General features: G+C 38.9%; 2 protein-coding genes across 3 annotated transcripts; one reads left to right on the forward strand and one right to left on the reverse strand.

The window, feature by feature from the left end:
* The first annotated feature begins 23 nt into the window (after positions 1–23).
* On the forward strand, positions 24–3,915 carry LOC107398576 (uncharacterized). Of its 2 annotated transcripts, none has more exons than XM_015983020.2 (2): positions 24–818; positions 3,526–3,915. In XM_015983020.2, the coding sequence occupies exons 1-2, from the start codon at positions 230–232 to the stop codon at positions 3,774–3,776; spliced, it is 840 nt and encodes a 279-aa protein (XP_015838506.1). In that variant the 5' UTR covers positions 24–229; the 3' UTR covers positions 3,777–3,915. The 2 variants fall into 2 exon arrangements, with proteins under 2 accessions (XP_015838506.1, XP_015838507.1); XM_015983021.2 differs by having other exon boundaries at positions 30–857; positions 3,526–3,663.
* On the reverse strand, positions 3,883–11,262 carry PAN2 (Poly(A)-binding protein-dependent poly(A) ribonuclease 2). The gene is made up of 16 exons (XM_008199131.3): positions 11,078–11,262; positions 10,862–11,023; positions 10,645–10,814; positions 10,476–10,596; positions 10,230–10,426; positions 9,741–9,961; positions 9,426–9,690; positions 9,244–9,340; positions 8,816–9,046; positions 8,511–8,759; positions 8,322–8,466; positions 7,979–8,274; positions 7,228–7,869; positions 4,628–4,851; positions 4,247–4,578; positions 3,883–4,200 (listed from the first exon to the last, which is right to left on the reverse strand). Exons 1-16 carry the CDS (start codon positions 11,096–11,098, stop codon positions 4,034–4,036), a joined length of 3,540 nt encoding a protein of 1,179 aa, XP_008197353.1. The 5' UTR covers positions 11,099–11,262; the 3' UTR covers positions 3,883–4,033.
* Positions 11,263–11,419: the final 157 nt, after the last annotated feature.

An 11,419-nucleotide genomic window follows, 5' to 3' on the forward strand; every position in this document is an offset into this window, starting at 1 on the left:
ATCTCTCCAACATTATGATATCATGTGTCACCACATAAAGGTCACCTGCAGTTCCCAACGAATTACCCTACAATTAATCCCCATCATGGGACCAAACCCGCACGCTTGCGCGCCTTCCCAGCCGACGAACCAAATAATCCTGCTGAAGCTCCCGGAGCATCTCGACGAGTCAGCAGGATCCCAACCCCGGAGTATCGATCCCACCTCTAGTGTTTATTAAAATGTGAAAATGAGTGAACAAAGAAGCAACAATGACATGTCCGGCACCGTCCTCATCTGCAAAGTGGTCATAGTTGCTGTGTTCGTGTACCCTCTCCTCCACTACACCCTCCTGCACCAGAGTGCCGACCCCGAGCCCGAAGTCGCGCCAGAAAACCAGACAGAACCGACGCAAAACACAAAAGCAGGCGAGAGAATCGTCCTGGAACAGCCCTCATGTCCCTTATCGTACCTGCAGGTCATCCTGCAGGACCTGTGCCGGGAGCTGTTCCTGCGGCACGAGCAGTGCACGCCCGAGGACGTGGATAACCTGGAAAAGCACAAATTGCCGAAAATTCCTGCGAAGAACAACACGAGCGAGCCGCGGGGCACGATCGTGGGGTGCGTGGCCGCGGGGCTCCTGCTGACGAGTCTGGGGGCCGCGTTTCTGGAGCTGTACAAGGCCAAGAGTCAGACGCCGGTCAAGAACACCAAGCCGACGATGAGCAGGAAGTGCTCGCTGGCCGATTTGACTGTTCTTAAGCACAACAGGAAGGAGCTGGTGAGGAGGGAGTCCATTATGGAGCTGCCGGAAAATGGGGGCCATTTAAAACAACTGGGTAGGAAGGTGTCGAGACCACCTTTGCGTTTAGATTAAGGTAGCGCATTTGGTGGTGTGGTTGTTGTGCCGTTTAGGAATACTCGTTGCGCACCATAGATGATTGTATAAATGTTGATGTAATAAATTATTAATTTTTGGAAAAGTTGTAATAAAACGGATGGTTTTTGTTTCATTGGAGTGTCCTTGATTTGATTCAAATGAGAGATGCTTATCGGGATTTGAGTGTAATGGCAATATCAATACTGGCTGACAGATGGGGCAAACAATTCAATTAATTAGGTTTTCAGTAATTTGCGATAAATAAACCTACTGGTTTTGTACGTAGATTATTAAGGAAAATGGTCATAATGTCGCACCAAATAAACGGTTTTTCACGGTACATTTTCCATAATTAACTAAATAGTGATATTTGTAGCACTTTCAAGCTTGAGGCAAGTTATCAAACAAAGCATAACATTAGACAGATCAAAAAGTCACCAGATAATTACATTATTTTTGTCAGCTTCGGGCTTTTGAGAGTATGTTTTTTGTAAAAAAGGTCATATATCAACAAATTTAAACGAAAATGTGTAATTTTTGTTATTTTCAGTCGCAGGATTTCAGTAAATCGGACCGAAAAATCATGTCAATATTTTTGCTTTCATTTTGATTCGTTTGAACACAAGTTTCAGGAAATTTTTGCAAAAAATACGTGACTGAACCAAAAGTCACGTACAAAATTTATAACTTTGTTATTATTTATTAGTCAGTTTTCGAAGAAATTCTCATTTCTGATGAAATTCGTTTTTATGTTGTGACGTCATTCTTATTTTTTTAAGTGAGAACCGACATTTTTGTTTACTGTTTAAGATAGTACACACTTTTATCTTTCTGGGAATAAAAACAAAAAAAAACAAAAAATAAATAAAACAAACAAAATATAAATAAAAAAATAATTTAACAAAACAAAAAAAATATTGACAACGAAGTAATATTAATTACTATTAATTAATATTTTATTAACGGCAATTGTTTTTTGTATTTTTTTGTATAATTAGTACCATGAAAACACTTAATTAGCAACTAAACACAAAAAATAAACAAAAACAATCATATAAAATAAAGCATCAACGAAAAGATGAAGTTCTATTCTGTAATACTCTCAAAAACTCTTATATTTTTGTGTCTTATTTTCTCCTTTTTATTTTGTTTGTCTTATTTTTGTGAATTATTTTGTACTTGCTAGAAACCCAAAAATGCATACTATCTCAAATATGCCATTTAAAAAAATTAAAAATGATATCATTTTCGAAAAACTAATGACGTCAGAAATAACATAATGGTGTCAAAATGCAGCATTTAAAAATAAAATCGACCTGTTCAAGGACTTTTTTTGAAAAATGATAATAAAGCTATAATTTTATTTTACAATTTATTAATTATGAATATCCTGTAAGACATTGTGCTCAAAATGATCTTTTCAATAATGTAAATAAGGACATGTAAATTATTTAAATTAAATAATAAATTTAATAGTATAGTGAGTTCAACTCAAAAATAGACTAAAAAGTCTTTAGAAATAAGTTTCCTCAAGCATTTTTAAAAGCTTTTAATTTAATGTTTGAGACAGATAGTAAGTACAGTCCAATTAAATTTGGAGCATAAACTTAAATTAAAAAAAAAACACTGTAAAAAATGTTGAATGAAAGAAATGATTTGCAAAAATAAAAAGTTTTTCAAGATTGTTCAAATGTAAGAGTTAGGAAACAAGAGTTCTAAATAAAAATTCTGCATAAAATGTTCTTTTGACTTTTTTATATTGCTTTTTTCGTGTATCTTACTCGTCTTTTAAATGAGAAGAGACATTTTTGTTCACTGTTTCATTCCTTTATCTTCCTAATAATAATTAAAAAAAATCAAAAAGGAAAATTATTTCACACAAGGCATTTTCTTTTTTGTTATTTTATTATTTTGCAAAAAGCGAGTATTTTTTTAATATTTTTTAAAAGTATGCTTTATGTAATTTTTTATTTTATTTTGTTTTTTTTGTATGTTGTAAAGCATGTACAATCAAAAATATTAAACAAAATGTCAGGGACTATTCAAAAAATAAAAAATGAGGTCATTTTTTAAAGATTAGTGACGTAATAAATTTTGAAATAGTGCCAGAGTGTCAATTTTAATACGTTAACGTTTTTTTCTCTTTTTAATAGAATAATAGTTTCCACCAAAGTATAGATAATTATTTCTATTACTCAGAAAATTATACTGTGCGATTTTCTAAAATTTTGATCTAGTTATCCATGACAGTTACATTAACTCGATGTCCATTACGGAAATAAGGTTCCAACATATTTTTACGTTATATATACTGAGAGATAAAGCGATGCTGAAGTTATTTACGTAATACGAGGTAACTGTCATTGATAACTAGATCAAAATTTTAAAAAATCGCTTGTACTTGTAGCTCTATTATTTAAGTAAATTGGAAACTAAGTAAATAATTGTATCACTTTCTAGTCACGGTAAATTAACCATGAGCCACTTCATAAAAAAGATATTTTAATTTTCTTCTTGTTTAAACGTGCAGGGATGCTTTCCTCTACAATTTTCAGGTAGAAACACCAAACTGCCGTGTTTCCCTCTGTCTTTGCACAGTTTTCCGCCTGCACCCCGCTTTGCCTGTGTTGTAACTAACATTCTTTCGCACTAACTTTGTTGGTCAGGTTTTAGACCACCCCCTCTATATCGAAGATGCTCGTTTCCTGTCGGACCAAGCGAGCTGTCTTGTGGAAACTCGTACGCAACTTATCAAGAGTCCCGTCGATCATCCATAGAATCGCGCCGACTTTCGATAATCGATAGTCGAAGAAATTCAGTCGATTGCAGAAAAGCCTCGATCGATGGCCGAAGAATATCGATCGATAACGAATCGCCGGAGCGCCGCCATTGGTCCAGGCTTGTGCATAGACACTAACTTCGACCAATCACGTAAATGTGCACAATACTTGATGTAATCAACCCATTTAAAAAAACGTATAGTTTATTGTGAGTTAAGGCTGTTGAATGAAATGAAACAAGAGTCCATATAAAAGTAATTTATTTTGAAAAAATAATTTACACTGTTTTTATTTCACCTTGACAAACGAGACTGGAATGATACAACACGTTAAAAAACTGCAAATAGACGTAAAACTTTATAAAAAAGTACAACACATGACAATTAAGGCTCGTCTAATCCTCGGGCACCTTCCAGTTCAGCAGCTTGCCTCTCTCATACAGCTCGGCTAGCGCCTCGCCCACCTTGCTTTGAGCGTCCAGTTGCTTATACTTCTTGTACAAATGTAGCGCAGCTCGGGCATCTTCGACCGAATCGTGCGTTTCCGACTGTATTTTAACACCTACAAAACCACGTGATTCCTGTCACTAGCTTGGGGAATCCCCTACCCAAAAAATGCCACGCGAGGAAACGCAGCGACACCATCCGGTGATGAGGTAGGTGAAACAAATGCACAGTGTCGGCAACTTGCTCAGGAGGCACCACTAAGTTAATAACCCTAAAGTCGTTCTTGAGCCCATGCCCCACGAAAATAACGCCACTGTCGAGCAAAAAGCGCAGTTTTGTGTACGTGGACTTTAAAGTCGTCAGGTGTTTTGAGCTGAAGTTGGCGTCCAAATCCCCGGGTTTGATTCCCGAGAATTTGGTCAAGTAGTCAACCACTTGTTCCTGCGTGGAAATATAGTCGTCGATGAAAGGGACGCCCTCCATGGGGCCCGACCTGAATTATTTTTTATTTTATTTTATTTTTTTAATTTCTTGTTTATTACCCCCGAATGCATGTAATTCGCGCAACGGACATTTGCGACGGTTTTATCATTGACATTTTGCCGTCACTACGTAGCTCAGCCTCCTCCTGGTTTAGTGTCACAAATTCCGCATCCATTGCGACTAAGTCGCCCTTTTTGGGGAATTCGTTGTCTGTTAGTGGTGTGAAAGTGATTGCTGAGGTGCCCCAACTGCGGGCTATGCACGCGTCTTCAGTGAAGACTTCCTGTTCACAAGGTTAAATAAAGAATTTTTTTAATTATTTTTATTCAGTGTTTTCTAATCTTTAGTCTCAACCGAAATAACGAACGAAAAGTAATTCATTCTCTGTCGGAAACACAAGAAATCATAATTAAACGGCCAGTTTTTTACTGGCTTTGCTATTCGTTCGGTGGGAATGCATTGGTCCGTCAATATCCAATGACAAACGCCTTTAATCGTGTTGCAGTTTTTGTTCGCTAGATAAACTGGGAGGAGGTAATTTTTACATTTTTATTGGTCAGTTTATGCATTCGAGGAACAAATGAGGCGATAAACCGGCTTTGAAGGGCTGGCCCCTCCCACTAGAACTTCGTTTTAGATGCGAATAAATGGCGAATATTAATCGACTCCAATTTTTTTTTCTTAGAAAAGCGTTTGTGTAGAAAGAAGTTTTGATGAAAAAATCGAAAATCAAACAAATCGCTATTTAAATAAATTACTACGTTTACGGACACCTTACTTACAGATATTTTTACAAACACTGTTGCCAATGAAAAAAATTGTTACGAACAATTCGTTCGAAATTTATGTTATTCTAGCCGGTTTTATTCGATATAAATATTTTGTTTTCTCCCTTATTTTACAAGGTTTGATTAAAAAACGTCTAAAAGACAAAAATAAGACGAAATTTGTGACATGTTACCTGCTTTAGTCCATAAATAATAAAATGGTGATAGTGATATCCTTACCTTTTCAAGCCCCTTAGCTGAAAATTTGCGTCGAAATTGATTTGATGATTTAATTTTGCTTATTTTACTGGATTTAACTCGTTTTTGAGCAAGAAATAAGTTCTACGAACATTTTCCAAAGCAAATTTTCGTCAAAAGTGTTATTAAACACAGTTTTTCTGCGAAATTTCGCTAGGAAAGACCGAAAAAAAGCACCAAGTCAAGTCTAACGCTACATAATACTTGACTTTTTCGAGAGTTTTAGTAAATTTTTCAGCTAGAAAACCAATTATTTCGCAAAATTTTGTTAAGAGTAAGCCGAAAAAACACCAAAATAGGTGGAAAATTGTACTATTTTGCCTTTTTCGAAAGTTTACGCACATTTTCGAAAGCCAAAACAAACAATTTTAATCCAAATTGATATAATTTTATCTTATTTCGCTCGATTTAGCTTGTTTTTGAGCAAATTTTTTTTTAAATCAGCCAAAAAACCTATAAAGTGTGGTGGAAAATATGTTATTTTTATGTTTTTGAAGCAAATGTTTAGATTATGTTCTCAGTTTCTCACTAAACTACTTTTCTTTTCCCGAATATTTTCAATGGTTTCAGCCAGTAAAAGGAATTAAGTCTTAAAATTTTCTGAGAAACAAACCAAAATTTCTGAAAACTATGTAAATTCTGCTTCCTTCAAATTTTTAAATACGTTTTTGAAACCAAAACCAATTCTTTTATTGGAGTTTTTTTTTGTAAAAATTGGTGAAAACTAGATTTCGACCAGATTCATTTATTATCCAAGAACAATAAATTTTTAGCAAAAGTAATGTTATTTCTGCCTTTTTTTTGGGCATTTAAGCACGTTTTAGAGTAAAAATCACAGTTTGGTAACCGAGATTTTGCAAAAAAACACCGAAAATTACCAACTTAGATCCAAAATTATCTTATTTTGAGCACGTTTTTCAGCCAGAAACGAAATTATTTCGCAAAATTTTATTAAGAGTAAGCCGAAAAATCACCAAAATTGGTGGAAAATTGTATTATTTTGCATTTTTTGAGCATATTTTTTAAAGTCGAAACAATTTTAATCCAAATTGATACCATTTTACCTTATTTCGCGCGATATAGCTCGTTTGTCAGCAAATTTTTAAAAAAATCAGCCAAAAACCTGGAAAGCTTGGTCGAAAAATTTGTTATTTTTATATTTTTCAAGCAAGTAAATACGTGTTTAGGTTACATTCAAAGTTTCTCGTCAGAAACAGAGTGAACAAATTAATTATTATTTTTTTTCCGAATATCTTGAACGGTCAAAAATAATGTTATTTTTGCCGTTCTTGGGCATTTAAGCACGTTTTAGAGTTAAAATCACAGTTTATTTACCGAGATTTCGCTAAAAGACGCCGAAATTATCTTATTTTTGAGCACGTTTTTCAGCCAGAAACGTAATTATTTCGCAAAATTTTGTGAAAAATTAATCGAAAAGTTCCTTCTTTGACTCTCGTTGAGGTCAAAACTAAATTTTTTTCAAAAAATTTACCTAAAATTAGGACACGAGACAAGAAAATGTAACCAAGGCCAGTGATTTCGTAAAAAAAACTCCGGACGTTTGTCATAAATCATAAAGAAGATTGTCATATAAAACTGTTCTAAATTCAGTCATTATTTTAGTGGTACATTACCTTTGAAATCGGCGGGGAAATCTCGGACTTCGCCTTCAAAATCCCCCTCGAAGAGTAGTACAAAATACAGGGAATCTTCCAGTCCAGACTGAACCACACAGCTTCTTGCATCGACACTGTCGATATACTAAAATCATTAAAGAGATACCACTTATGTTCCGACTGCGTTGTCTCCGACAAATACGAATCCGGTACTTTAATCAACGCCACAATATTACGTTTTTCACTCGACGCCGGATCATTAATATAACAAACAACAGCTGTTAAATCATACAACTCATCTTCAACCCTCTCTTCCCCCTCAACTTCCTTCTTATCCTCAACTTTCTCAATAATCAACTCGCCCTCTTTGAGCGCAATCGAAATCGAATGCGGCAGCCAATTGTTACTACAGTATGGATTATTAACAGGTGCTGGGGGCGGAACATTATCAAAACTGTGTCTAAAGCGACACCCTGGCCGCGAACAGTGGTCACCGTAACGACACGGCTTTGACGAACTCAGACTATTAATCTGGGGCGCTGTTGGCGGAGCTGCATTTTCCGTGACCTTAGCCACAACCTTATCCATCTGACTTTGCCAAAACTGCTTATGCTGCGGGTTGTGCAAGCCCGTGTTAATGGCCAAGAGTTTGGGAAGCGACTACAATCACACAATTGGTGGGAAGTACAGATTAGTATAAGTTAGGATGCGAAACGACCACAAATTTTGTGTATCTCGTTTCGCCTCCTACGCTACGAGAGGGCGCCACCTGGAGCACGCGTGTTTGTTGCGTCGGTGCGAACTTCTTGCACTCTTCGCACCACGCCGGTGTGGTTTGTTGCGAGCAAAGCGAACGCGTTAAAATATCGCAAAAACTCCATTCGTCACGTTCCGGTTCATTGGTCGGATAGATTAGGTTGCAGACGAGTAAAATCGATTCTTTTTTTACTTCGAGTTTGCACTTGAGACACGAGTGTTTTTGGATTTGTTTGGCGCCCAGTAATTGGATAATTTCACTCTCACTGTCGCGCTTCTCCTGCTCCATGTTCGCATTAACTTCTGATGCTACATTAAAAAATTACACGAGTTGTATACGAAATTTTTTCTCCAACCTGAACACTTTTTCCGGTCGTCTATGGCGGGAAAATCGGTCACGTTGTACGAAAACGGCGTTTTGTTGTTTTTTCGTTCGGTGTTTTTCTTTTTGGCTTCGGCAAGTTCGACGTGCAGTTGGTGGATAATGAAGCGGTTCCAAGACTGCAAAATTATGTTCTTTGACTGCATATTTTTTTAAGTAGTACCTGAATCAAAGCTCCTAGATTTATTTTTGTTTTTTGATCAGGTGGTAGGTCGCTGTAGACAAGACTCAAGGCCGAAGCTTCGGGAATTGTGCGAAAAGCTCGTAGAAAGTTGGCCGGTTGACAGGGCGAATTGTTCGATGATGTTCGCAACATGTGGAACAAGAAACCCAATTCGCACGATAAACAAAATTCTTTATTGCACAAATGGGACAGGAGAACGGCTCGGATTGGCTCGATGTAATACAACACCTTCAAATGTTTTTCACACTTGTAGAAAAAATAAGCAGTGTCACTCGGTTACGTACTTGAATCATGGCGTTGCAGTAGGCGTTGGGTAGCGTCGCCTCGAGTCCCGTGTGACCTGTTTTGTTAAACTGGTCAAATTGGCACTCATCCGTGCCCAGTTTATTGTACTTGACGTCAATTTTGCGGTAACGTTTCGGAATCGCTATAAAACCTTCAGAGTCGTCCAGTTTCGCGTTGCGATCGTGTTTGTTAAGCGCTCGTGCTTTGTTATTATCAATCTCGTACATGACCTAGAAAATCATTTAGTTAGGGGAGGGACCAAGAAAACCTCCCCGACTAAACTTAAAGGTTTTATTCGATTTGAACAAAAATATCACAAAATTAGGGAAAATTCGTATAAATAATAACTAAAAATGAAATTCTCTGGACTAGAACCGTTCCGAAACAATTAACAAAAATAAACAGTTGGTAACTTATCAGGCCTCACTTGATTTCTCCTCGTGGTGCGTGGATTGGGTGCGTAGCCAATCGGGCCCTTCATCTTCATCGTGCGCAGCACCTCCGGGTCTACGCCCACCGGACGCCTAAAATACCCAAAATAAAAACCAAAAAGTCCCGAAGGTAATGATTTTTATTCTTAATCACCACCTCCTGGACTTAAACCCAAACCTGTAGCACTTTTTCATCAGATGTTCGGGCCAGTCTGACGACAGCCCGTCGTGACAAATCGGCATGGGAATCACAGCCAACGGCGTCTCAAAATCATCAATCGCAAAACTGGGGTACGTAACTAGGGGATCCCCATGTTCGGTCATCCGCGAATAGGAATTGAACAACGGCTGGGCCGTTGACGAAAACAAGTGAATCGAGCCGGTACTGTCCCCGAAAGCTAGGGCCTGACTGGTGGCGCTGATGTCAAAGGTTAGACACATTGCTGGAAATGGTCCAATGAGGAGGGATTTTTTACAAGGGCGGACAACAAACCAGGACTGTCCATCTGCATTAGACAGAGCCGAGGTTCAGCAAAGGCCACTGTATCTAAAATTTGGGCGTGACCAAGGGCCGAAACCACGGCCAAGCGCGACGACACCGACGGCAAAAAGCGCAAGTACAGAGGGTCTAGGACGGTCTGGATGGGCGTCACGGCGCGCATCATGCGCAGGTCGTACACCATCAGGAAGCGGTCCACGGTCAGGTTGCCGTGCCTATTTTTGACCCGTTTTAAAAATTAAAAACGGACGATTTTTGTCCAAAGTAAAATGAACATCCGATTTTTGTCACCGTAATTGGAATCAAGTGTTTTTTAGGTAATAAATAAATAAGTATCCATTCATATAGACTTTTGGTCGACGAATAAATTTGGGATCAACAAAAATCTGGTCTCTGATTTTACTTTGGACAATGCCGTAAGCGTCCAATTTTTTTCCCAAAAATCAATTTTTTCGCGAAAATTGTAACCCGGGCCCGCTTTACCTATTGCTGAAGCCACAAGTCACCAGAAGGTTCCCCTGGACGTCAAAATCGCTCAGACTGCCACTGTGCGTCTCTAGCGTATGTTCAGTGTTGAGTGTGTTGGGGTCCCTCAGGTCAATCCTGCCCAAGGGGTTCCCCGCGCAAACAAACCTACTATGGGGGCGCAACATAACGCAGCCAGGCTCCCCCACATCAACCTGCAAGTGGCGTTATGTAACCCCCACATTTAGCCAAACCCTCACTCACAACTTGCATTTCCTTGCACAAATCGATGTTAAAATCGATCAGTTTGCCGTGGTGCCCCCCCATCAGGAGCCTCGTCGCCCCCACTTGTAGCATACATTGCATTTCGTACATGTTGGCAGAACTGTAACATTTTCCCCGTAATAGTGTTTTTTCAACGGTCAGGACTTACGTGTGGGTGAAGACGGGGATCCCGCGCCTTATCTGATACCTTAGACTACTGGAAGTTAGCCCTAAAACCCCCTCGTTTATTGTAAGTACCTGTCGCACGTCTTCAGTCGCGTGGATTTGGAACGAGGTGTATTTCTGCATAGCGCCGGTGTAGTAGGACGTGACGTGGCCCTAAAACACCCCCTTGTAGCCGAAGCTATGGGAATGACAAGACTTACGCCCTGGTTGCCCATCCAGAGGAGCTCCTCATAGCGGTCAAACGCCAGGGCGCTCACCCCGAATCGGTCGCCCCCATCCGCTAGAATACACTGCGTTTGGACGTATTCTGACTCGATCCCCATCAGTTCGGGCACGTCCGGGGGCGGCGCCGCCACCGCAAGCTACAAATTAGCCCCGGTCAACACAACCTCACTTTTGCCAACCAAACAACCTACCCCGCTTTGGTCGAAAAACATGCTTAAAAAGTGTGTAGAAATAAAAAGAGGGATTAAAAACGACGTTTATGAGTATTTGTGCTACATATTAACTTATAAATTACTTTGTACATTTCAAACTGGACTGGGAATTGACAGGTACGGGCAGGCGGAATCGCGAAGTCCGGCTAAAGCGAATTACTTAAAGTATGTACTGGGTAAAATCACAGATTTTTTCCACTAGTCTACTCTTGGACAACGAATTCATAATCTAAGAATTTACAAAATTGTTTGGCTAGTTAGTGGCGCCGCCAAAATTGGGGCGGTGGAGGCCCTCAAGCTCAGCCAAGTGGCGGGATATTT

The sequence above is a fragment of the Tribolium castaneum genome, chromosome 6 (assembly GCF_031307605.1).
Source record: "Tribolium castaneum strain GA2 chromosome 6, icTriCast1.1, whole genome shotgun sequence".
Lineage (NCBI taxonomy): Eukaryota > Metazoa > Arthropoda > Insecta > Coleoptera > Tenebrionidae > Tribolium > Tribolium castaneum.

Coding starts and splice junctions, on each gene's coding strand:
- PAN2 (XM_008199131.3), bottom strand. CDS start 11,098: ATGTTTTTCGACCAAAGCGGG. Junction 9,047..9,243: donor GCACCACGAGGAGAAATCAA/GTGAGGCCTGAT, acceptor ATGATTTTCTAG/GTCATGTACGAGATTGATAA. Junction 8,760..8,815: donor ACTGCAACGCCATGATTCAA/GTACGTAACCGA, acceptor AAACATTTGAAG/GTGTTGTATTACATCGAGCC.
- LOC107398576 (XM_015983020.2), top strand. CDS start 230: ATGAGTGAACAAAGAAGCAACAATGACATGTCCGGCACCGTCCTCATC. Junction 819..3,525: donor GGGCCATTTAAAACAACTGG/GTAGGAAGGTGT, acceptor TTTGTTGGTCAG/GTTTTAGACCACCCCCTCTA.